General features: G+C 36.2%; 1 protein-coding gene across 1 annotated transcript in view; it reads left to right on the top strand.

Annotated features, from left to right (window-relative positions):
* EPC2 (enhancer of polycomb 2) overlaps positions 1 to 25,262 on the top strand; it is a 107,566-nt gene that overhangs the window by 23,159 nt on the left and 59,145 nt on the right. The window contains exon 2 of the mRNA XM_027131631.1: positions 19,157 to 19,316. Within this exon, the coding sequence (XP_026987432.1) occupies positions 19,157 to 19,316 (160 nt within the window). The remainder of the gene's footprint in view (positions 1 to 19,156; positions 19,317 to 25,262) is intronic.

Genomic DNA, 25,262 nt, shown 5'->3' with positions numbered 1-25,262 from the left:
TCATTTTTAGAGCAGTTTTATGTTCACAGCAAAATTGAGGGAAAGATACAGAGATTTCCCATATAGTCCCTGTCCCCACAAGTGCATAGCCTCCCCCATTATCAACATCTCCCACCAGAATGGTACGTTTTGTTACAATGTTACATGTTTTTAACTATTAATGAGCCTACATTGACAAATGATAAATGTCCAAAGTCCATACTTTACATTACAGTTCACTCTTGGTGAATTCTGAGGATTTGAAAAAGTGTATGATATGTATCCATCATTATGGTATCATAAGAGTGTTTTCACTACCCTAAAAATCCTGTGTTTTTATTGCTTCCCTCCATCCCCCCTTCAACCACTGATCTTTTTACTGTCTCCATTGTTTTGCATTTTCCAGAATGTCGTATTATTGGAACCATTTTCAGAGGGGTGACTATGGGTCTTGAGCATCCATGGATATTGATATATGCAGGGGCTCCTGGAACCAATCCCTCTTGGATACGGAGGGATGATGACTCTTTCATGGGTGGTGCCTTTGGTGTTGTATCTAAAACATCATTGCCATACTCAAGGTCATCTAGGTTTTCTCGTATGTTATCTTATAGGAGTTTTATAGTTTTGAATTTTACATTTAGGTCTGTGATCCATTTTGTGTTAATTTTTCTGAAGGATGTAAAGTTTGTGTCTACATTAATTTTTTTGCGTGTTGATGTCCAGTTGTTCAGGTACCGTTTATTGAAAACTGCCTTCACTCCATTATATTGCCTTTGCTGCTCTGTCAAAGATCTGTTGACTAGGGCTTCCCTGGTGGCGCGGTGGTTGAGAGTCCGCCTGCCGATGCAGGGGACACGGGTTTGTGCCCCGGTCCGGGAGGATCCCGCATGCCGCGGCGCGACTACGCCAGTGGGCCATGGCCGCTGAGCCTGCGCATCCGGAGCCTGTTGCTCCGCGGCGGGGGAGGCCACAGCGGTGAGAGGCCCGCGTGCCGGAAAAAAAAAAAGGTCTGTTGACTAATTATGAGAGTCTCTTTCTGGGCTCTCTGTCTTCTTCCATCGATCTATTTGTCTGTTTTTTCCCCAGTGCCACTCTGTCTTGATTACTGTAGCTTTATAGTCTTGAAGTCAGGTGGTATCAGTTCTCTAATTTTGTTCATCTCCTTCAATATTTTGTTGGCTGATCTAGATGTTTTACCTCTCCATATAAACTTTAGAATCAGTTTGTCAATACCCACAAAAGAACTTGCTGGTTTTGATTGGAATTACATTGAATCTATGATATAAATCAAGTTGGGAACAATTGACATCTTGATGATATTGAGTCTCCCTATGCATGAACATGGGCTATCTCTCCATTTAGTTAGTTCTTTGATTTTGTTCATCAGAATTTTGTGGTTTTCCCTCAGAAATAGTGTATACATTTTGCTAGATTTACAACTATTTCATTTTTAGGGTAAATGATATTGTGGTTTTAATTTCAAATTCCACTTGTTAATTGCTGGTATATAGGAAAGTAGTTTATATTTACCTTGAATTGTGCAACCTTGCTATAATTATTTTATTAGTTCCAGGAGTTTTTTGTCAGTTCTTTCAGATTTTCTACATAGACTATCATGTCATCTGTGAACAAAGACAATTTTATGTCGTTTTTCCAATGTGTATATCTTTTATTTCCTTTTGCTGGTCTTGTTGCAGTCACTAGAACTTCCAGTATGATGTTGAAACAAAATAGTGATAGGGGACATCCTTGCCTTATATCTGACCTTAGTGGGGAAGCTTCAAGTTTCTCACCATTAACTATAATGTTAGCTGTAGATTTTTATCAAGTTCAGGAAGTACTCTATTACTAGTTTACTGAGACTTAATATGACTTTTTTTTTTTGCGGTACGCGGGCCTCTCACTGCTGTGGCCTCTCCCATTGCGGAGCACAGACTCCGGACGCGCAGGCTCAGCAGCCATGGCTCACGGGCCTAGCCGCTCCGCGGCATGTGGGATCTTCCCGGACCGGGACACGAACCCGTGTCCCCTGCATCGGCAGGCGGACTCTCAACCACTGCGCCACCAGGGAAGCCCTAATATGACTTTTTATATGGTTAGGTTTCACTCTGTGACCTTAATGTTTTCTATTTGTTTCTTCTGTTCTTTGTTCCCTTTTCTTATTTTTCCTTCTTTTTGGATTATTTTTTTATGATTCCATTTTATCTCTGTTTTTGGCTTATTACACATAGGTCTTTGTTTTGTTACTTTAGTGATTGTTTTAGGGACTTGGTTCTCAATTGGGTCTGATTTATTTCCCGGAGGACACTTGATAATTCCTGGAAACTTATTATTTTTCGCAAGTAGAGGGTGCTACCAACATCTCTTTAGTAGAGGTCAGGGATGCTGGTAAATATCCTACAAAGCACAAGGCAGAATTCCACAACAAAGAATTACCTTGCCCAGAATATCAATAGTGCCAAAGTTGAGAAACTCTGATTTTGGGTATACATCTTTATTCCAGTCTACCTTCAAGTGACATACCACTTATGTACACTGTAAGATCCTTACAATAACGTACTTCCACTTCTCCCTGTCCAGCCCTTATGCTATTGTTTTCATGCATTTTACATATGTATAAACCCTATAATACATTCTTATTTTTTAATTCAAAGAACCAATTATTTTCAAATACTTCAAAATAATAAGAAAAAGATGTATATATTTACCATTGTAGTTATCATTACTCCTGCTTTTCATAAATATATCTTATATCTAGACTTTCATCTGGTATCATTTTTCTTCTTTGCGAAGGACTTCTGTTAACACATCTTGTAATGCAGGTCTTCTGGTGATGAATACTTTCTACTTTTGTACATCTAAAATAATGTCTTTATTTCACCTTTTTGTGTGTGTGATAAAGCACATAAGTTTATCTTCTTAACAATTTATAAATGTGCATTACAGACTGCTAGCTGTGTGAATTGTACAACAGATCTCTAACTTTGTTTTTGAAAGATATTTTTGCTGGACATAGAATTGTAGGTCGACAATTTTTCCTCCTAATATTTAAAAAAATGGTGCTCTAGTCTTCTCACTTGGATTATTTCTGATGAGAAATCAGATGTCATCCTTATCTTCGTTCCTCTATGTTAGCATATCTTTTTTCCAGTCTGGTTAATGGAAGCAGGTGATCTTTCTGGCCCTGAGTGACAGGCACTGTTCCCGCTAATCCTTTGTTATAGTTCATTCTCCACTGTTACATAGTTTCTTCACACACAAGTGCTGATGAATATTTTGCTGAATACTCCAGGGAACCCTCTGCAGATCTCCTGTGTCCTCTCTCTGTGTAGTTCTTTCCTCTTTGGTACTCTTCCCTATGGACTTTAGGTGCCTTAGTCTTCCTGGACTATTATTTCTGTCCCCTCAACTCAGGAGGTCTTCTGGCCTCTGCCTCCGTTTCATCCTCGTGCTCCACAACGTGGAATATTCTTTGAAGGTAGTAAGATAAGGCAGTCGTGGTGCTCACTGGTTTTAGTCATTGTCCTTTATTGCCTGATGTCTGGTGTTTAGAAAACCATTGTTTCAACTCTTTAGCCAGATTTTTGTTGTTGTTGCTTCAGGTATAAGGGTAAATTCATTCCCTCTCCCTTTTTTTTTTGCAATTTTTTATTGTGATAAAAATTCACATAATATTTAATTCACCATATTAAAGTGTACAGTTCAGTGGTTTTTAGTACGTTCACAGTGTTACGCAGTGTCACAGCTGTCTTATTCCAGAACACTTCCATCACCCTAAAAAGAAACCCCATACCCATTAATCACTCTCCATCCTACTTGTTCACCAACCCCCTCCTTAATAACCGCTAATATAGTTTCTTTATGCATTTGCCTATTTCTGAACATTTCCTATAAATGGAATCATACAATATGTGGCCTGTTGTATCTGACTTCTTTCACATAGTGTAATGTTTTAAAGGTTCACCCATGTTGTGGCATACATCAGTATTTCACTCCTTCTTATAGCTGAATAATATCCACTGTATGTATTTTATCTTTGTTAGAGTGGAAGTTAGCTGCTGAAGCCGTTTAACTGGTTTCTGCTGCTGCTTTTATCTCCCAGAGTCCATATTTGACCTTGGCAGGTGATTTTAATATGCTGTCAGGACTAAGAATCAGATTTGGAAAGTTAGTTCTAGAAGAGAAGCAGGTTTAGTTAGAATAGGATAAGGACTTATCTAGAGTCCTTTTTTCTTTGTCTTCCTCCTTTTTTTTTTTTTTTTTGATCATGAAAGGGATCAGTTTAAGTGGTTTTAAAGATTAGCACTGGTTGCTTTCTTGTAGTACGTATTCTTTGAGAAAATTGTAGAAAATATAGAGAAGAAAATAGAGACCAGCTACAGTTTCAGTACCTAATACTTTGACACATTTCTTTCCAGCTTTGTTTTTTTACTTTTTAATTCTGCATTTATGCATGCTATCACCTGTTATTCTATTTATTTCACTATAATTGAGATTATCTTCAATATGTGATTTTGTTGCATGCTTTTTCTACTTAATGTGTAAGCATTTTCATGTCATTAAACTGTCTTGCAAAAAGTTTTGAATGGCAGTGTATAAGCTTATCATATGCCAGTATTGGAGATAATAAGATTTTTTCCCGTTTTACTTATTATAATTATTGTGTAAATAATAGATTAACTGTTAGAAAGTTTTTGAAGGCTTAGAAACATATTACCAAACTGTTCTCCAGAACATACCAATTTACACTTTAACACATTCACTAGCACTCATTCTTGAAAGTGTCTGTTTTACTCAGCACAATTTCACCAGCGTTGTGAATAATGATTGCCATACCAGCATGTTTTGTTTACATTAAATTTTTGTTTACATCAAAGGTTATTTTTTCTAGATTTTAAAAATCAATTTTATTGAAGTATAATTTACATACAGTATAAAGTATTTGTTTATTTTTTTATTATTTTTTTGGCTGCGTTGGGCTTCCGTTGCTGCGTGCGGGCTTTCTCTAGTTGCGGTGAGTGGGGGCTACTCTTCCTTGCGGTGCGCGTGCTTCTCACTGCAGTGGCTTTTCTTGTTGTGGAGCACGGGCTCTAGGCGTGCGGGCTTCAGTAGTTGTGGCACGTGGGCTCAGTAATTATGACTCGTGGGCTCTAGAGCTCAGGCTCAGTAGTTGTGGCACTTGGGCTTAGTTGCTCCATGTCATGTGGGATCTTCCTGGACCAGGGCTCGAACCCATGTCCCCTGCATTGGCAGGCAGATTCTTAACCACTGCGCCACCAGGGAAGCCCAAGCATTTATTTAATTTTTAATTTTATTTTATTTGACTGTGCCATGTGGCATGCAGGATCTTAGTTCCCCAACCAGGGATCAAACCTGTGTCCCCCACCGTGGAAGTGCGGAATCCTAACCACTGGACCGCCAGGGAATTACCATAAAGAATTTATTTTGTTTATGGTTTTGTGTTTTAATAAACAAATATACCTGTGTAACCACCATCCCAAACAAGGAATAGAACATTTTCATTCCCCACAGAAGTTCCATTTAACCTATTTGCAGTCATATCTTCCACCCCCTTTTCAGGCAGCTACTGATCTGATTTCAGTTGCTATAGATTAGTTTTGCCTGTTCTCAAACTTCCTATAAAGGGAACCATACAGAATGTAGCTGCTTGTATCTCGTTGTTGCTTGTTGTACTTTTGAGATTCATCTATGTAGTATATATGATTAGTTTGTCTCCCCCACCTCCCTCCTCTTTTTTTCTTTTAACTGAGTAGCATTCCTTTGAATGAATGTATTTACTTTAGTCACCTGTTAATGTGCGTTTTTATTGTTTCCAGTTTTTGGCTGTTTTGAGTAAAATTGCAGTTAACGTTCATGTGCAAGTTGTTTGTGGACATGCATTTCACTTCTCAGGTACACACTTAGCAGTAGGATTGCTGGGTCATGTGATAAGTGTATATTTATAAGAACCTGCCCAACAGTTTACAAAGTGGTGATACCTTTTGAGCCTTCCACCAGCAGTTGATGTTGTCAGTTTCTTAATTTTAGTCATTTTGTGGGTGTGTAGTCAAAACTATCTGCAATTTTATTTTGCGTTTTCCTGATACAAAGATGTTGAACATTTTTTCAAGTGTTTATTGGTCATTCCTGCATCTTCTTTTGTGAAATATCTGTTTAAATCATTGGCTCATTTTCTTTTAAAAGTGGGTTGTTTTGGGGACTTCTCTGGCGGTCCAGTGGTTAAGACTCTGCTCCCAGTGCAGGGGGCACAGGTTCGATCCCTGGTCGGAGAACTAAGATCCCGCATGCTGCAATCTGCAGCCAAAAACAGAAAAGAAAAAAAAAGCGTTGCTTTTTTATTATTGAGTTATAAGAGTTATTTATATATTCTGCATACAAGGCCTCTCACATACTTATTGTGAATACTTTTTCCCCCAGTCTGGCTTGTCTTTTTATTTCCTTAAGAATGTATTTTGAATAGCACAATATTTGCATTTTGAGGAAGTCCAGCTTATCAGTTCTTTCATTTATAATGTGTTTTGCTTTATGTTCTAAGAAATCTTACCCAAACCCAGAGTCACTAAGATTTTTCTCCTGTGTTTTCTTGTAGATGTTTTACAAGTTTAGGCTTTGTGTTTACGTCTGTGACCTTTTTTTTTTTTAAACACAGATTCCTAGAATCTTCTCCCAGAGATCCTGGTTTAATAGGTCTGGGGTGGAGTCAAAGAATCTAGTTATTTGTTTTGTTTTTTATAATTTATTTATTTGGCTGTGGCAGGTGAGTTCCTTAGTTGTGGCTTGCAGGCTCCTTAGTTGTAGCATGTGTGCTCCTTAGTTCCGGCCAGTGGGCTCCTTAGTTGTGGCATGAGAATTCTTAGTTGCAGCATGCATGTGGGATCTAGTTCCCTGACCAGGGATTGAACCCGGGCCCCCTGCATTGGGAGCTTAGAGTCTTAACCACTGCGCCACCAGAGAAGTCTCTGTGACCTATTTTTGAGTTAATTTTTGTGTATAGTTTGAGTTAGGAGTATAGGCTTATTTTTTTCCAAACTGACGTCCAATTTGTTGGCAAGACTATGCTTACCCCCATTCAGTTCCCCCATTAATTGGCACCTTTGTCTAAAATTCATTATGTGTATGTATGTATGTGGGTCTATGTTTAGACTTCTTTTCCATTGCTTTATATGTACATTCTTATGCTGATAACACACTGTTTTGAATAATTTAGCTTTATATTTTGTAATGTAGCTTGTAATCAGATTGTATGTTCTTCAAATTTCTTTTCTTTCAAGATTATTTTGGCTATTTTGCCTTTCCATATGAATTTTAGAATCAACTTGTCCATTTCTGTAAAAAAAGAAAAAAAAAAAACCTGTTGGGGTTTTGATTGGGATTGTGTTGAGTGTCTAGATGAATTTTGGGGGAAATTTTACACAAGTAAATTTTTTGAACAGTATTGAACCTTCCAATTCATGAGCATACTGCATCTCTCCATTTATGTTGATGTGCAAGTTTTACACATATTTTGTTAAACCTGTCTGTAAATATTTAGTGGTTTAACACTGTTGTAAATGGTAATTGCTTTTTATTTTTTAGTTGGTAGTATACAGAGGTACAATTGAGTTATTAATATTGACTTGCAGTCTTGTTAAGTTCACTTTTTAGTTCTAGTAGCTCTGTTGAGATTCCCTAGGATTTTCTCCCTACATGATCATATTATGTGCAGTTTTACTTCTTTTTTTCCAGTCTGCCTGCCCTTATTTCTTTTTCTTTCCTCACTGCAGTGGCTAGAAACTCAGGGAAAATGAGGCCTAGAAGTGGTGAGAATAGACCTTTTAGGCTTGTTTTTGCTCTTGGGGGAAAGAATTCAGTCTTTGACCATTAAGTATGATGGTCTGTAGGTTTTCCTTTGTGCTGCCTGCCCTTTATCAGATTGAGGACATCTTTTTCTTGCTTTCAGTGAATTTTTTCATATGAATGGGTGTTGAAAAAAGATTTTGAATTGTTAAATTTTCTAATTTTTTTTTGCTTTTGTTCTCAAAAATTTCGCTACTATTAATATTGCACTTTAATTATATGTTTTAATAAAAATGAGAAACTTTTATCCTTGACAATGTGCTGTGGACTATTCTGAACACCTTATTAACTTATATAATCATCACAACAATCCTTTGAAGTGTATATGGTCTAAATTTTACAGATAAGCTTTAAATCATTATTTTCGAAAGGAATGTAAATTTCTTTCCCAATCCCCTTCATTGTAGACCTATGAATATTCATTTCTAATAAATGAGGTTTGTTTTTCTCTTTGTGTTATAATTTGGGTTCTCTTCACACCGTCATTAATTTTGATTATTTTTAGAGCATGTGAAACATAAACAGGGTTTTAAAATTCAGAACTGTTAAAGGATATATGCTCAGAGAATTGTCACTCCCTCTTTATCCTTTCTACTCCATTCATAATACCCTATTCTTTGTGATTCTTAGCCAATTTATGATCAATTTTGTGAAAGTTCCATGAGTACTTGAGAAGAAGGGGGATTGTGTGTGAAGTTTGATAAATAACTATAAGTTCTACCTTATTAAGTTGCTTATTAGGTCCTTGCTTGTTATTTGTCCACCTGATTTGTCTTGTGCTGAGAGTGGTCTTTTTTAATATATATATAGATTTATTTTATTTAGTAAGTTAGTTAGTTTTCGACTGCGTTGGGTCTTCTGTGGCTGTGCGCGGGCTGTCTCTAGCTGCCGAGGGCTTCTCATTGTGGCGGCTTCTGTTGCAGAGCACAGGCTCCAGGCGCACAAGCTTCAGTAGTTGTGGCACATGGGCTTCAGTAGTTGTGGCTTGCGGGCTCTAGAGTGCAGGCTCAGTAGTGTGGCACACGGGCTTAGTTGCTCTGCGGCATGTGGGATCTTCCCGGACCAGGGCTCAAACCCGAGTCCCCTGCATTGGCAGGTGGATTCTTAACCACTGTGCCACCAGGGAAGCCCCCTGAGAGTGGTCTTTTAAAATTATTTTTAGTGTATCTTTGTCTGTCTTTGCATATCTGTAGCTTTTTCTTCATGAAATGATTATTTGATCATAAATTATTGTTGATATATAGATATTCATAAATGTGTATAGAAGTTCAAGATCTTTGTAATGAATTGTGGGTTTTGGGTCATGCTTAATGCTCTTTGGCTTGAATTCTACTTGTCTGATATTAGGATCTGCTCGTCTTTCTTACTGTATTCCATTACCTGATAAACTTTTCTGTTCCTTTTACTCTTTTTCACTCACTCTTTGTGGTGCTGGTGGTGGTGGTGGGGTATTTCTTGCATAAAGCATATAGTTGAGTCTTTGGTTATGAGACAAGTTGAAAATCTTTTTGTTTTCATAGGTGAGATAAGTCCACTCACATTTATTGATATGACTGAACATGTTTGATCTCAACTCTTTCATAATATTTAATTGTTTTGTATTATGTTATATTGGCTAGTTTCTTTTTTTATTTTGCTCTCATCTTGTTTTCCTTCTCCCATTTTTAGTTGCATTATTTCTACTTTACTGTGCAGATGTTTGTACATTAGTGCTCCAGCCTTTCCCCCATCTTTGACATATATGTATATATATGTGTGTGTGTGTGTGTGTGTGTGTGTGTGTTGTTTTGTTGAAGTTTTCCATTCATATCATGGTTGGATGAATCCAAGATGATGATGGGCTACACTAGTCATTTGTGGCTGGTGAGCATTTGAAATATGGCTAGTCTGAATTGAGATGTTCTATACGTGTAAAACACATGTGTTACATACAGGTTTTTAAGACTTGGTGTGGAAGAAAAAATGTAAAATATCTGCATACCTTTTTATATTGATTACATGTTGAAATGATAATGTTTGGATATTTATATTGGCTTAAATAAGATATATTATTAAAATTAATTTCATCCTTTTTCTTTTTACTTTTTTTGGTGTGGCTACAAGAAAATTTAAATGTGTGGGTCACATTTGTGGCTTCCATTACATTTCTTCTGAACAGTACTATTCTAGTAGATTCCTCAAAAGTCCCCTACAGAATTCCCTGAGTACTTTGTATAGCCTTGATACTTAAAGGATAACTTAGCTGGATGTAAAATCCTTGATTCATACTTTATGTTCATTGAGGTTTCTGAAAATGCTGCTCATTGATGCTTTGCTTTATGTTATTTTTAAAGTCTGATGTCATCTGATTCTTTTGGCCTTTTAAGTTATTATTATATGTTATTGTTACTATTATTGTTTGCTTGGAGGCTTTGAGGATTTTTTCATTATTTTTGAAACAAATATATGTCACAGTCTGTTGTTCTGGGTTACTTTTGCCAGGTACTTGATGAGCTTTTTTTATTGTGGTAAAAAATGCAGAGCCTAAAATTTAGTATCTTAATCATATTTAGGTGTACAGTAGTATTATACAACAGATATCTAGCACTTTTCTCATCTTGGAAAACTGAAGCTCTATACCCATTGAACAACGACTTCCGTTCTTCTCCTCCCCCAGCCCCTGGCAACCACCACTCTTTCTAAGAATTTGACTACTTTAGACCTCATATAAACAATGCAGTATTTTGTGACTAGTCCTTTTGTGACTAGCTTATTTCACTTAGCATAATATTCTCAAGGTTCATGCATGTTGTAGCATGTGTCAGAATGTTCTTCCTTTTTAAGGCTAATATTCCATCATATGTACATACCACACTTTGTTTGATATCCATTTATCTGTCAATAAACACTTGGGTTTCTTCTACCACTTGGCTATTGTATTATAAATAACACTGCAGTAAACATGGGTGTGCAAATATCTCTACAAGATCCTATTTTCAGTTCTTTTGGATATATTCCCAGAAATGTGATTACTGGATAATACGGTAGTTCTGTTTTCTAATATTAAGCCTTCTAGTCCATGAACACAGGACATCATTCATTTACTTATGTCTTTCTTCATTTCTTTAGGCAGTGTTTTGTGTTTTTCAGTGTACAAGCCTTTCACCTCCTTGTTTACGTTTATTCCTAAGTATTTTGTTCTTTTTGATGCTATTAAGATGGGATTGTTTTCTTAATTTCCATTACAGATTGTTCACTGTATAGAAATGCAACTGATTTTTGTGTGTTGATCTTCTGTCTTATAACTTTGTTGGATGCGTTTACTAGGTCTTTTTTTTTTTTTAATGTGTGAAATCTTTAGGGTTTTCTACATAAAAGTTTATGTCATTTGTGGGCAGAGATATTTTTACTTCTTCCTTTCCAATTTGGTGTTTCTTTTTCTTGATAATTGCTCTCCCTAGGAGTTCCAGTATTGTGTTGAATAGAAGTGGCAAAAGCAGGCATTCTTGCTTTGTTCCTGATCTTAAAGGAACAGCTTTCAATTTTCCACCATTGAGTATATTGTTAGCTGTGGGCTTTTCATATATGGTCTTTATTGTATTGAGATGATTTTGTTCTGTTCCTAGTTTGTTGAGTGTTTTTATCATGAAAGAGTGTTGAATTTTTTTCAGCATGTCAGTTGAAATAATCATGTGGTTTTTGTCCTTCATTCTCTTATTATGGTGTATTACATTAACCAATTTTCATATGTTGAGCATTCTTGCATTGCAGAAATAAATCCCACTTGGTCATGATGTGTAATCATCTTCATGTGTTCAATTTGGTTTGCTAGTATTTTGTTAAGGACTTTTGCATTGACATTTATCAGCAATATTGGTCTGTAGTTTGTTGTTTTGTATTTTTTGTTTTTTTACTTGTAGTATCCTTCTGCCTCCCCCCTTCCAGTTTTATTGAGATATAATTGATACATAACATTGTATTAAAGTGTACAACATAATGATTTGATATATGTATATGTTGTGAAATGATTACCACAATAAGTTTAGTTAACATCTATCACCTCATGTAGTTACTTTTCTTTTTTTCTTGTGAGTAGGACTTTTAAGGTGTACTGTCCTGGCAACTTTCAAATATACAATACTGTATTAACTGTAGTCACTGTGCTGTACATTAAACCCCCAGGACTTATTAATCTTATAACTGGAATTTTGTACCTTGTGACCACCTTTACCCATTTCCCTATTCCCTACCCTCCTTGTAGTATCTTTCTCTGATTTTAGTATTAAGTTAATACTGGCCTCATAAAATGAATTTGGAAGTTTTCCCTTCTCTTCAGTTTTTTTTTTTTTTTTTTAAGATTTTGAGAAGGATTGTAGATGAGTCTTTAAATGTTGGTGGAATTCTCTAGTGAAGCCATCTGTTGATGAGCTTTTCTTTGTTGAGAGGTGTTTGATTACTGATTGAATAGATTCAATATCCTTACTGTAGTTCACGGTTTTAATTTTTTCATGATTTAGTCTTGGTAAGCTGTATATTTCTAGAAATTTATGTGTTTCTTCTGAATTATCCAATTTGTTGTTATATAATTGTAGTAATCTCTTATGATCCCCACTGCACCCCCCCATCCCCCTGCCACCCTCGTGGCATCAGTTTTAATGTCTCTCCTTCAGTTCTGATTTTTGGTATTTGAGTGTTTCTTAGTTCGTGTAGGTAAGGGTTTGTCAATTTGTCGATCTTTTCAAAACAACTTTTAGTTTTGTTGGTGTTTTTAAATTTCTCTATTCTTAATTTCATTTATTTCTGGTCTAATCTTTATTATTTCCTTTCTTGTACTAACTTTGGGTTTTGTTTGTTCTGTTTTTCGTTCCTTGAGGTGTAAAGTTGGGTTGTTGATTTGAGATCTCTTTTAATGTAGGTAGAAATTTATTGCTATAAACTTCCCTCTTAGTATTGCTTTTGCTGCATCCCTTAAGTTTTGTTATGTTGTGTTTTCATCTTCATTTGTCTCTTTTCTAAATTCCTTTGTAATTTCTTTCTTGACCCATTCATTGTTCAAAAGTATGTTGTTCAGTTTCTACATATTTGTGAATTTTCCAGTTTTCCCTTTGTTCTTGATTTCTACTTTAATTCCATTGTGGTTGGAAAATATACTTGATGTAATTTCAGCCTTCTTAAATTTGATAAAACTTGTTTTGTGGCCTAACATGTGATCTGTCCTGGAGAATGTTCTGTGTGAGCTTGAGAAGAATGTGTACTCTGCTGCTGTATGAAGTGTTCTGTTTATGTCTGTTAGGTTCAGCTGGTCTTTGTGTTGTTGAAGCCCTATGTTTCCATATTGATATTCTTTCTGGTTGATGTATTCATTATTGAAAGTGGAGTATTGAAATTCCCCTGACTCAGTAATTTCAAATGAACTCTTCTTGAGTTCACTAATTCTTTTTTCTGCTTAATTGATTCTGCTGTTGAACCCCTCTGGGTGGATTTTTTTTTTCCCCCCAATTCAGTTACTGTAATTTTCAGGTCCAGATTTTCCATTTGGTCTTTTTTATGTTTTCTATGTCTTTCTTGATATTTGCATTTTGTTCATGCATCATTTTCCTTGATTTTCTTTAGTTGTCTATTTGTGTTCTCTTAGTGCATTGAACTTTATTAAGATGATTATTTTAAACTTTTATTGTCAGAAAATTCACAGATCTCCATTTATTTAGGGTCAGTTTCTGGAGATTTATTTTGTTCTTCTTTTTTTTTTTTTTGCGGTACACGGGCCTCTCACTGTTGTGGCCTCTCCCGTTGCGGAGCACAGGCTCCGGACGCACAGGCTCAGCAGCCATGGCTCACGGGCCTAGCCACTCCGCGGCATGTGGGATCTTCCCAGACCGGGGCACAAACCTGCATCCCCTGCGTCAGCAGGCGGACTCTCAACCACTGCGGCACCAGGGAAGCCCTATTTTGTTCTTTTGATTGACCCATTTTTTTTCCTGTTTTTTTCATGTGCCTTTAATTTTTGTTGTAATTTGTGCATTTGAAAAAGTAGCCACCACTCCCAGTCTTTATGAATTGGCTTCATACAGGGTAAGGCCCTTACCAGTCAACTCAGGTAGGGGGTCTGGAAGCCCCTCAAACCTTTTCTGGAGATACATCTTCTTTGGGCATCTGCACATAATTTCCCAGTTAAGAGAGGTTTACTTGTTTCTTTATCCGGATCTTGTTGTAATCTTTTGCTCCCTCTGGTGTTTGTCAGTGGTACTGCAAGTTTTCTGGTGTTGCAGCAAGACTCTAAGTTCTTTTTTGTTCTCCACAACCCCCAGGCATCCAAAGAATGCTGGTTCAGTCAGCCTTCTGAGTTAAGTGAGACAGAAGATAGTCCCTTGGGCAACTTCCCAAAAAGCTGGAATGTTAGACACACGTTCCACTTTTCTCTTTCCCTCCCAAGGGAGAAGCTGTGAGCAGAATGTTTTCTCCTGATTGCTCCAAACAGTATCAGATCTTGTCTGGTTATGCAAGTTCTTGTGTGCCATTTTGCTCCCTGTTGGGCTTTTTTTTGGATAAGTAGATTCATATCTTTTATCTTAAATACTAGTTCTGTTGCATTTTTTGTTCTTTCTTCAAGGACTCCAATTATATGAATGTCATTTGTTCTTTGCCTGTTTTTGTATCCTATCATTTTGTTTCTTACTCATTTTAGTTCTTTTTTCATCTTATTTTTATTCTCTTGATTATTTGACAGCCTTTATACAACACACTTATGTCTTTGAGTACATTTTGCATTGGGCTTCTAGTAATTTTAGTTTTCATCTCTGAGATAATTGTCTTTTTCTTTCTTTCCTGAGTTCAGTCAACTCTTGCTATTTTTTTCCCCTGAGTTTTTTGCCCCCTTCTCTGATTTTTAAGTTCCTTATTCAGGTGACTTTTTTTTTTTTTCATATCCGTAAGTGTTTCTTTCAAGGATATTTAAGTTTGGGACATTCTTAAAGTTTTCTTCTCCACCTCCACTTTGGAGTAGAGAGAGTTCATTATATTTTTTTTATTATTTTTTATTTTTTTTTATTTATTTTTTTTTTTTGAGAGTTCATTATTAGATGTATAGTTGAATCTCGTTTTTTGGGTTTTAATAATAGTACTAGACTTACTAGGTTTTCTTTTGTTCGTTTTTTGTAGATTTGGGGTGGTTCACAACATTCCTAGTTCAATGGTTCCCTTTTTTGTCTGTGTAGACTGTATAGCATGATCTGCTTTTGAGGAGTAGGCAGAGAATAGCTTGTCTCGTTCTGGCTCTTTCTAGCTAGTGTTTCAAAATCCCCATCATTTGGTTTTCTGCAGGATAGGTGAGGTGGTCTCAGTTTTTATATTTTTCTTCTCTGCAAGGATTTGAAACTTCCTCTTTTGATTTTGATCTCCCAGAATTTTGCGGTATTCTGTTTTGTGCTGATGGCTCATTTCTAATTCAATTTGTTATAGTGGCTTTTTAAGTTTCTTAGTCCTTTACTAGTAAGTTTACTATTATAGTGAGGTAGAGTAGGTAAATGTAGTTATTCAGTCAGGTATCTTTAATTGGGAATTTTGGATGTAAATTTTTAAAACATCAACGAATAATGTTTGACTTTGTATGCAGCCTAACCCAATACATTCTGAAACCCTACAAATTGGGGCATGAGCTTGGCAAGATGGAAAAGAGACATACAAATAATGATTCAAATTTCAGTCCTGCTGATTTCCGTCATAGAAATCATAGAGTCTTAGTGTACTCATATCCAAAAGAAAAAATATTTCTACTCTGTCCCTGTAGGATTGTGCCTGATACTTATTATACATGACTAGAAGTCATTAATTATTTAGCGTCTTTTAGTTTGCGTTTAACGGCTTTTCATGTAATTTCATGTGTTACTAGGAAAAGTATAAAGTACAAGGAAAGTATAATATTTCTAGGGAAACACAAAACGTGTTTAGGTACAATATGGTAGGTTTCAAAAGGATATTTCAGAATGTCAAAGTAACCATGAGAAGTGGTTTTTGTGTATTTTGGTGGAGAGTCCTTTCATTTAGGATGTTAAACTTTTATAGCATTTTTCTTTTTTTTTTAGTTTATGGAAGAAATGTAGATTTACTATTTACTATAGAAAATTTCTGAAACTGCAAAAGGGGACAAAGAAGAAATACTTATAGCATTTTGTGGAGTGTTCTATTCTGTATTCTTCCAGGCTTTTTTCGTGTCAATAGAGGTCTAAATTATGTTGTTTTTTTCTACTACCTAAGAGTTCCATTTTATGGATATGACATAATAGATATACTAAGTCTGTATTTATTGCTATTTAGACTTTTTTTTTTTTTTTGGTGCTATAAACAGTGCCATGATGAGCATTTTCATTTAGTCAGTGTTGCCCATTTCTTTGTTGCCTTTTGATGAATTCCATTAGTGGAGTTAGTGGGTCAAAGGCATGCTTTTTTAAAGGAAAGGAAATTAGGTAGTGCTTGGTTTTTAGTTATTTTTAAAAATTAGGTAACCTCACCAGTGTATGATGCAGCATGTAACAAGGAATCAGCATTACTCATGTCAACATCTTCCCCCAATAAAATGACAAATCAAAACCGGTACCTACTTTGAGCCTTTTGTATGTTTGCCACTGATTAGTCTGTAGATTAAAATGGGGGAGGTGTCATGATCTGGCCTCAATTTCTGGCTGCATCTGTCATCTGTAGGCCGCATTAAGAAGGGAGTCATCCATGATCTGTTTTTAAGTTTTTTCATTTGTAAAATTAATGTTAAATCTTAATCTATTAAAGATGTATTTCAAAATTGGATAATACCTAAAAATGTTTTGTATTTAGGGCAAAGTCAAATATATATCAAAAGAATCTCTTCAAATAAAAAATGTACTCAGTTTCCTTTTTTTACCTGTGTCTGTAGATTATTAGCATTACAAGAACATGGTTTTTTATCTGTCAGACTTTTCTAATAAGGATGGAATAGTCAAGGAACACTGGAATCAGAGTCCTGAAATTTGGCTCTCTTATACATCATTCCTATTTGCTAAGAGCAAGTCACTTGTTTCCTGAGTCTCATTTACAAAATGAGATAATATCTACGCCTGTGTCTCCAGATTGTAAGGAGCTAATAGACATGTGATTGTGGGTGTACTTCGAGAGCTGTAAAACATATAAATGCAGGGTGGCATTGCATATTGCATCACTTTCTTTAACTAGGAGAGGTGAAATATCATGAAGGTAATAGGAAAGTATAGGCTTAAATAATGCTAGAAATTGCCAACCTCAGTCAAGGCCTGGCTTCCTAGTTTCTTGATGCTGTTTGTTTGCGTGTTTGATCCCATCACAACTTCTTAGACGACTCAAAAATTTGAGTACTAATAGATTTTAACTAAATCAATAGTAGTTTTTATATGGGGAAATTTACTTAGTGCTCCAACTTGGGATTCTACCCTATGAAGAAAAACATATTTCTTCCTTGCACTGAAGGTGAAGAAACTTTCAAATCTAAACCAGCACCCACCCTCATGTCCCTTTGTTCAATATTTGCCTTTTATTGAATGTCTCTGGGCTTTTGTCCATTTTGGATATTCTGTTTTCTCTGCCAGGGTTGTTTTCTTCTTTTCCTCTTTTGCCTTGCTAAAAATCCCTGTTGATCCTAAAACTCTTAATTTACACTTTACTTTCTTTGGACATCTTTATCCTCCCAAAACGAGTGGTTTGACTAATTGAAAAGAGATACGCTTGTCAAGCTCAGATCGCATACTCAGGTATCTCTCTTTCACTACCTAAGTTCCTCAATGGCAAAGTCTGTCTCTCATTCACTCATAATTCTCAGGGACAGGAGTAGTATCTGGTGTCTGCCAGGTACTCAGAAATGTATTGAAAGGATGGCTGCTGATAAATAAATCTTAATTTATGCATTGCAGCATAGCCAGTACCCTCTCTCTTTTTTTTTAATTGGGATATAGTTGTTTTACAATGTTGTGTTAGTTTCTACCGCACAACAAAGTAAAGTAGCGTTCCCTGTGCTATATAGCAGGTTCTCATTAGTTATCTACTTTATACATGTTAGTTAGTGTATATATGTCAGTCGCAATCTCCCAATTCATCCCCCCCCTTCCCCCCTTGGTGTCCATACATTTGTTCTCTGCGCCTGTGCCTCTATTTCTGCCTTGCAGACAGGTTCATCTGTACCATTTTTCTAGATTCCACATATATGCATTAATATATTTGTTTTTCTCTTTCTGACTAACTTCACTCTGTTTGACAGTCCCTAGGTCCATCCACATCTCTACAAGTGACCCAATTTTGTCCCTTTTTAAGGCTGAGTAATATTCCATTGTATATATATATCACATCTTCTTTATCCATTTGTCTGTCAATGGGCATTTAATTTGCTTCCATGACTGGGCTATTGTAAATAGTGCTGCAGTGAACATTGGGGTGCATGTGTCTTTTTGAGTTATGGTTTTCTCTGGGTATATGCCAGTACTCTTTTAGGTAAGGAAATAACAGAAGGCCTCTCTGATGACATGAGACTGAAGGAATTTCAGAAACAATCTATTTGGATATTTAGGAACCTTAAAGGAGAGGAGAAGTGTGGCTAGAATAAAGTTTGGGAGGAGAAAAGTAGGAAATAAGGTCAGAGAGGTATAAAGCCTTGTAAGCGTTGAGTGATTTTAACCTTTAATCTAAATATGAAGGGGATCCTTTGGGGAATGACATGACCTAATTTACTACCTTCCACAAGGTAAAGGTGCTTTGTTGGGAATGGTCCATAGTGGGTCAAGGGAGAAAGTGTCCATTAAGTGGTGGAGGTAATGAAAAGTTACTAGAATCTGGGTGTATTTTATAAGAACTTTTTGTTTCACCTTTGTTAAAAAATATTTCCTGCCGTGATAGTAATATATTCAGAATTTTGTACTGTTGAAGTTTCAGGTATATAAATGCAGAAGATACTTAAAATCTGTGATACAAATTCTTTTCCTGTTATTTGCATGTTTTTCTGTCATCTTGTTATTGGTGGTAAACACCTCAATTAATTTAGCAAACCAGGGGATCGATTTTCTTGTAATGTTAAATTCTTGAGATGTTAAATTCTAGTTTGTGAATGTTTAATCTTTTTTGAAAAAATCCTACTTATTAAAATTGTAATCATCTAACATGGTATCAGTATGAGTACAAGTATTAAGGGAGAATGATAGCAATGTTTTCTGAAGGTCTGTGGCAAAGGAACTGTTTAGAATTGATTCTTAAAGCACTGTGCAATTATTGAACAGTAAATTGTAAATAGAATTTTGCATTGAATTGACATTATTAAAACAACTCATGTTGCCTACTTTACATTTTCCAGGAACATCATTTACAGCGAGCTATTTCAGCACAGCAAGTGTTCAGAGAAAAAAAAGAGAGCATGGTCATTCCAGTTCCTGAGGCAGAGAGCAATGTCAACTATTACAATCGCTTGTACAAAGGAGAGTTTAAACAGCCAAAGCAGTTCATTCATATTCAGCGTAAGTTTGTTAATTCATTGTTTTCTGTTTGTAATTTAAATTTATCAACCAGTGAAAAATCCTTTCTTTTTGCCCAAAGAGATTTTAATTTTTCAGTTTGTATGCACTGATTTATAGAAATGTTAAACGTGAAAGAATAAAATCCCTCTATGCTTACATCTCAACTTCAAGATCATTTGGAGTGTGAGTTGCATTTGGAACATTTGATAGTTATGTAGTACAGGATTTTCTATAGCACTTACACTTTATCATACAGCTAAAAGGTGGTAGATTACCATACCCAAATAAAAATTTATTTTTCAAGGCCTAGTGGCAATTATGCTGATTAGGGGCAAGTCTTCTAAAATTTTTAGAATTAGATCCTACACTTCTACCTTCATGTAGTTTTTATGGAATTCTAATTCTGCCTCCTTTGATCCTCTTATTTTTGTCCCCATCGTTACTATTTAAGTGATCACCATCTTTTGCCTTAAAACTGTTTCACTGATCTCCTGACTGTTCTGTTTACTATCCACCATCTCCTATCTTTACCCTCTTCTAACCTATCTTCTCCACAGGTCCACTGGCACCAGAGTGGTCTTCTGATCAAATCATGATGTGGCTTAAAATCCTACTGTTGTTCTTTATTCTACAATAGGAATTTTCAGCTAATTTTGCAGACAGAATGCTGGTGTCTTGGTATCTTGTCTGGCTGTGTTTAAAAAAAAACAACCTTTAGTAGTTTGTTAAAATAGAGATTCTAGGGCTGTGTCAGGCCTCCCTGTATGAGAATCTCTGGTATGCAGCCTGGTAATAAGTTTTTTTAAAAAGTTCTCCAGGTGATTCTGAAACGTCTCCAGATTCAAGGCTGGGTGTAAGATCTACTATTTTTCATCGATTCTAAGATGTGCCTTTGTCATATTTGAAATGAGATTACATCTTAAATTGCTTTTCTCGTGGATTAAAATCTGGTTTGTCTAAAGAGAATTTCTACTTGTTTTTGCCAGGCATCTGGGGACCAACGAGACCACCTTAAAGTCTTTACTTGTTTGTTTTGTTTTATTTGTTTGTTTTTGGACCACACTGGTAGCTTTAGTTTTATTTGTTTGTTTTTTTAGACCACATACGTAGGCTGTAGACCTGCTTGGAATTCAGTTCTCAGCGAGAGGTTTTTTCTCCCCTCCTTCCACCTAAGGGCAAGTTGAGAAATATAGTTTCATGCTGTTCCTTTCTACATGGCTGGTTTATTTCTTTATCTTACGCTGAGGCTGTTGCCCTTTGGTAGTATAGCTTTATGCAGGAGTATTCTATTAAATTTATTGATAGACCCCAATATAAAGCTTTTTTTTTTCTTTCTTGCAGTACATAAAGTAATGGTGCATCTTATATAGATTTGACAAAATTTAGTAATAGCCAGATTCTCTAATTCGAATACAAGGCCCTTTGTGATTTGTTACCTGCTACCCCTTTAACCTCATTTCCTGTTGCTCTTTCCCTCACTCTTTGCATCATAGGGAATAACTTAAAATTATCCACATTTGCCTTGTTGTTTCACATTTCACATTTCCTTGCATATGCTATTCAAGTCTTCTTTCCCTTTCTGTAGCTCATTTAAGACCTAACTCCCTTTTGAAGCTTACCCTGATTTCTCATTCTACCTCTCTTTGCTTATCTTAGTACCTTGTACATACCTCTAACAGAGGACTCAGCATACTTGATTGCAATTGTTTGTAGCCATTCTTTCTCTCCTTTTAGACTGTGAGCTCCTTGAGGGCAGGGACTATGTTTTATTTTCCCTTTGTATCTTTAGTGTTAAATGCATGGCTTATAGATGCTCAATAAATGGCATGTTTGTTGACTGGTTCAATTGTTTTTAAATGGCTTAAAAGCCCTTAGGTGTCAAAAGCATTTTCCAGAGACTTTTCCCCTAAGGATTCAAGAGAAATACACTTGCAAAAATTGTGTGATTTGTTTCCACTATGTCTTTGACTTTGAGTCCCTTTAGCATGTTGAATTTTCCTTGTCTTTGTATCAGGAATGAGATAGCTGTTCTTAATATGAATTTTAAGGATTTTTTAAGCCAACGTATCCCCTCCCCCCTTTTTTTGTATTTTAATAACAATGTAGCTGGACAATAGGACCATTTGTAAAAGCCATTGTAGGAAACTGGAACCAGAAACTGGATGTAACCCATCTGGGTGGGGCCCATTAGATACAATAAACATTAATCTGTGTTGTTTTTTTCATTTCATTTTATTCTATTGTTGTAATAAATGGAATAAAAATAATAGAAAATAATTTTAACTTTCATTTTTTCTCTTTTAGTCTGTCAGCATATATATATTTTATATACTATACTAAATTGTACTACACATACAGTTTTTTTCCTGCCTTTTCTACATATATTTTAAGTTCCTCAGGTTTTTGTAGTCTCCTGTTATCATTTTCAATGTGTATATAATTTTCTATCAAATTTATATTCCATTATTTGCTTACCTCTATGCCTATTATTGACCTTAAGTTTATCTGTACTAAAATTTAAACTCGTTATTGTTGACTCTTTTTTTCAAGGAAGGCTTGATATAACTTCTTTCTAAGCCCTTGAATACAAGGAATTTCAGAAAATATTGCTCTGGATTTTTCTTTTTCTTTTAATGATAGATTTGAAAGAATCACCTCCCATTTCCCTGGCTAGAAAAGCATAGTTGCCACAGTAGGGCGGCTTAGCTCAGGCCCATCACATTGCTTGCCTGGGCTCTGGCAGACACCTTTGTATTGGTCTGCCAAAGTATTGTATTGTATTGCTCTGCTCTTGTCTTTGTACCTTCCAGTCATCCACACTGCCACTGTTGTGATTGGTACCCATTTAGAATTTTTCAAAGACTCACTGTTGCCTGTGGGATAAAATTTTAACATATTTGTATGATGTTTAAGGCCTTCCTTTGTGCCTGTCCAGTCACAATTTGCTGTGTATTCTTCCACCATGACATCAGCCTCATTGAAATGAACTGTTGGAGGTCTGTTTCCTCCACTAGACTGTAAGTTCCTCAGGAACAGAAGCTGCATCTCATTCTCCATACATTCCTACACTACAGTCTCAGTACACCGCACCCCACCCCCCATTCCTCTAACCCTTCACACTTCCAGATACAATAATAATGAGCTCCTTTTAGATCTCTGACTTATCTCTTATTTTTTCATGCCTCCAGGGCTTTACATAGCCCTTTACTTCTCTTCTCCTCTTTTTAAAATACCACTTGTTCTTCAAGGCTCGTCTCCAGGACTACCTTTAGGAGCCTTTTCCTGACCCCTCTAAGCAGGGTTCTTGGCACTGTTTACCTCAAGCCCTCCTGTGTTGTGTGCATCGACCACCTGCAGTTGTGATTGTTTGCCCTCTGTTGCTTCACTAGTTCATAAGGCTCATTGAAAGGAGGGACTTCTTTTTTCCCTTTTAATTTTACTGCTTACTGTAGTACCTAGCATATGATTAGGTATGCAGTTAAATATTTGCCAAATAAATAAATCAGTGAATGAATGGTGAAGATATAAGCGTACACATCATGACTTTTTTGAGACATTGATCTCGTAGGACTCAAAATTATATACAGAATAAAATACAAGAATAAAATTATTGGTGTGTACAGTGAAATTGAGAGACCTGCTCTGTGGATCAGGTTAAAAATTGAGCTCACTTATTCACCAACAGTGTCATTTTAGGACAAAAATTATCTGCCAAGAAGGAGTTAGGAGTGGAATGACTCCAGTCTTGGTGTGGATGTGAGATAAACCTGCCTGTTCTTTCCTGTCCCTTTTGGTACCAGTTCGCCATAGTAACCCATATTGGTATTCTGGGGAACTTATTTAACCACAACACATTGTGGTGTTCTGACCAGGTCGAAAGCATCTTGGTGACCTATAGTCATTGATGACCCAAGATACTCAAACTGTTCCTCATTTAAGCTAATTCTACACATTGGTCAGTTGTGTGACATACAGAAAATGCTACTTCTGTTTTACTTACTGTTATAACAAATTTACTTTGGGTACCTCAACCCAGATGTTAAAATTCTTTCATTCCTTTTGGAGTTTAAGAACTTCATTAAATTCAAGATCCAAACCTTTTTTTTTTTTTTTTAAGGAAATGACTGTTTACATAGCAATAAATTCTTTATTTTGACCTCCCATTACCCCTTTTACTTAATATCATATTTTACAGTATCTCAGAATTTTAGAAAGTGAAGGAACTTAAGATATTGTTTCATAAGTATTCTGTAGTTAATTTATGTCCAGTTTTGAACTCAATTAAATGCTTCTTTGAAACAGGACTCCTTTGCTTGTTTTGAAATGAAGGTTCACTTCCCCTTCTCAGTGCATTACTCCTACACACACAAATCAGTAGAATGTCTCACCTGTTTCTTGGCTGAAAGAAAGAGTTCAGGAGAAGGAATTGGTGGGGTAGCACCCCTTGTTATCTGTCAGGCAGGGAGAGGAACCCACTCAAAGGAAACTGAATTCTGCTGTTTGTGTCTGCAGCCAACATCTTAAGCCCTGGGAAGGTGCCTGTCCATGCGTGTACACTGCTGTACACCTCAGTACACTTGAAACTGACTCCTCAGTTCAGTGAAGCTGACCGTTGTCAAGTCTACAATTGGAAAAGAAGAAAAATTCTGCTTATTTAGTGTATGGTGGACATATGTATTCTACTAGGTTTTCAGCAAGAGTGAGACAGATGCTGATCTAACATCCAACTTTAATTTCATTATCCTTGGAATGTTTTTTGCTGTTCTCCCTATTAAACAAAAATGATGATAACTGACCTTTTGCTTTGGCAGGGCAAATATGTTTTGATTGGAAGGAGTTGGAGAAGATACCAAATGAAGAGCATTGTTTTGTTTATACAGTAAAACTTTTTGGTGGAAAGGATGCATTCTAGGAACATCATTTCTTGTAAAAATGTCACTGGATATCTATTAAGAAATCAAATTGAGCAGAAATAACATCACACATTTAAATAAATACCAGAAAAGCCAGGCCACAAGTATAGGAGTGGATTGTATCAGATTTGTGGATAACACATTCCAGGTGAAGCTAGATTCCAGGTTGAGGTGGTTAGAGGAGTGATATCAGGGGCAGTGAGCAAGGTCAGGCCCTGAGGGCAACCTGCATTCAGGTTAGCTGGCTTTAAGGGTCTTCCTCTCTTCTCAAGATTGTGCTGAGCCTCCTATCCTTGGATAAAGCTGTGAGTGTGGGCAGTAGTGCTAAAATGGTAGAGCAGTATCTGGGTAACTACTAATCCAGGAAAGGATGAGGAGCCCTAAAACTTAGAAAATTACATATTAAGTCATTCCAGGTATTTGGGAAAACGAAATAATCATTTGACAGTCTGGGATAGAGAAGTGAAAGAGAAGTCTGAGTACAAGGAGCATGCCCCTTGGGCCTATATGCATTTACTTATGTCCACTATTTTTAAAAAATTACCAAGGGCATTTTTCACAGAACTAGAACAATACTTTTAAAATGTGTGTGGAAACAGAAAAGACCCTGAATAGCCAAAACAATCTTGAGAAAGAAGAACAGAGCCAGAGGAATCATGCTCCCTGACTTCAGACTATACTACAAAGCTACAGTAATCAAAACAGTATGGTACTGGCACAAAAACAGACACATAGATCAATGAAACAGGATAGAGAGCCCAGAAATAAACCCACTTGCTTATGGTCAATTAATCTACAACAAAAGAGGCAACAATATACAATAGAGAAAAGACAATCTCTTCAATAAGTGGTGTTTGGAAAACTGGACAGCTACTTGTAAAAGAATGAAATTAGAACATTCTCTAACACCATATGCAAAAATAAACTAAGAATGGATTAAATGTAAGACTGGATACTATAAAACTCCTAGAGGAAAAAATAGGCAGAACACTCTGACATAAATTGCAGCCATATTTTTTTGGATGTGCCTCCT

This window comes from Aethalodelphis obliquidens, unplaced genomic scaffold (assembly GCF_003676395.1).
Source record: "Aethalodelphis obliquidens isolate GAN/ISIS:26980383/991018 unplaced genomic scaffold, ASM367639v1 scaffold2, whole genome shotgun sequence".
NCBI classification, from domain to species: Eukaryota; Metazoa; Chordata; class Mammalia; order Artiodactyla; family Delphinidae; genus Aethalodelphis; species Aethalodelphis obliquidens.
The sequence above is the reverse complement of the archived record's forward strand: the minus strand, read 5'-3'. Positions and strand labels throughout refer to the sequence as shown.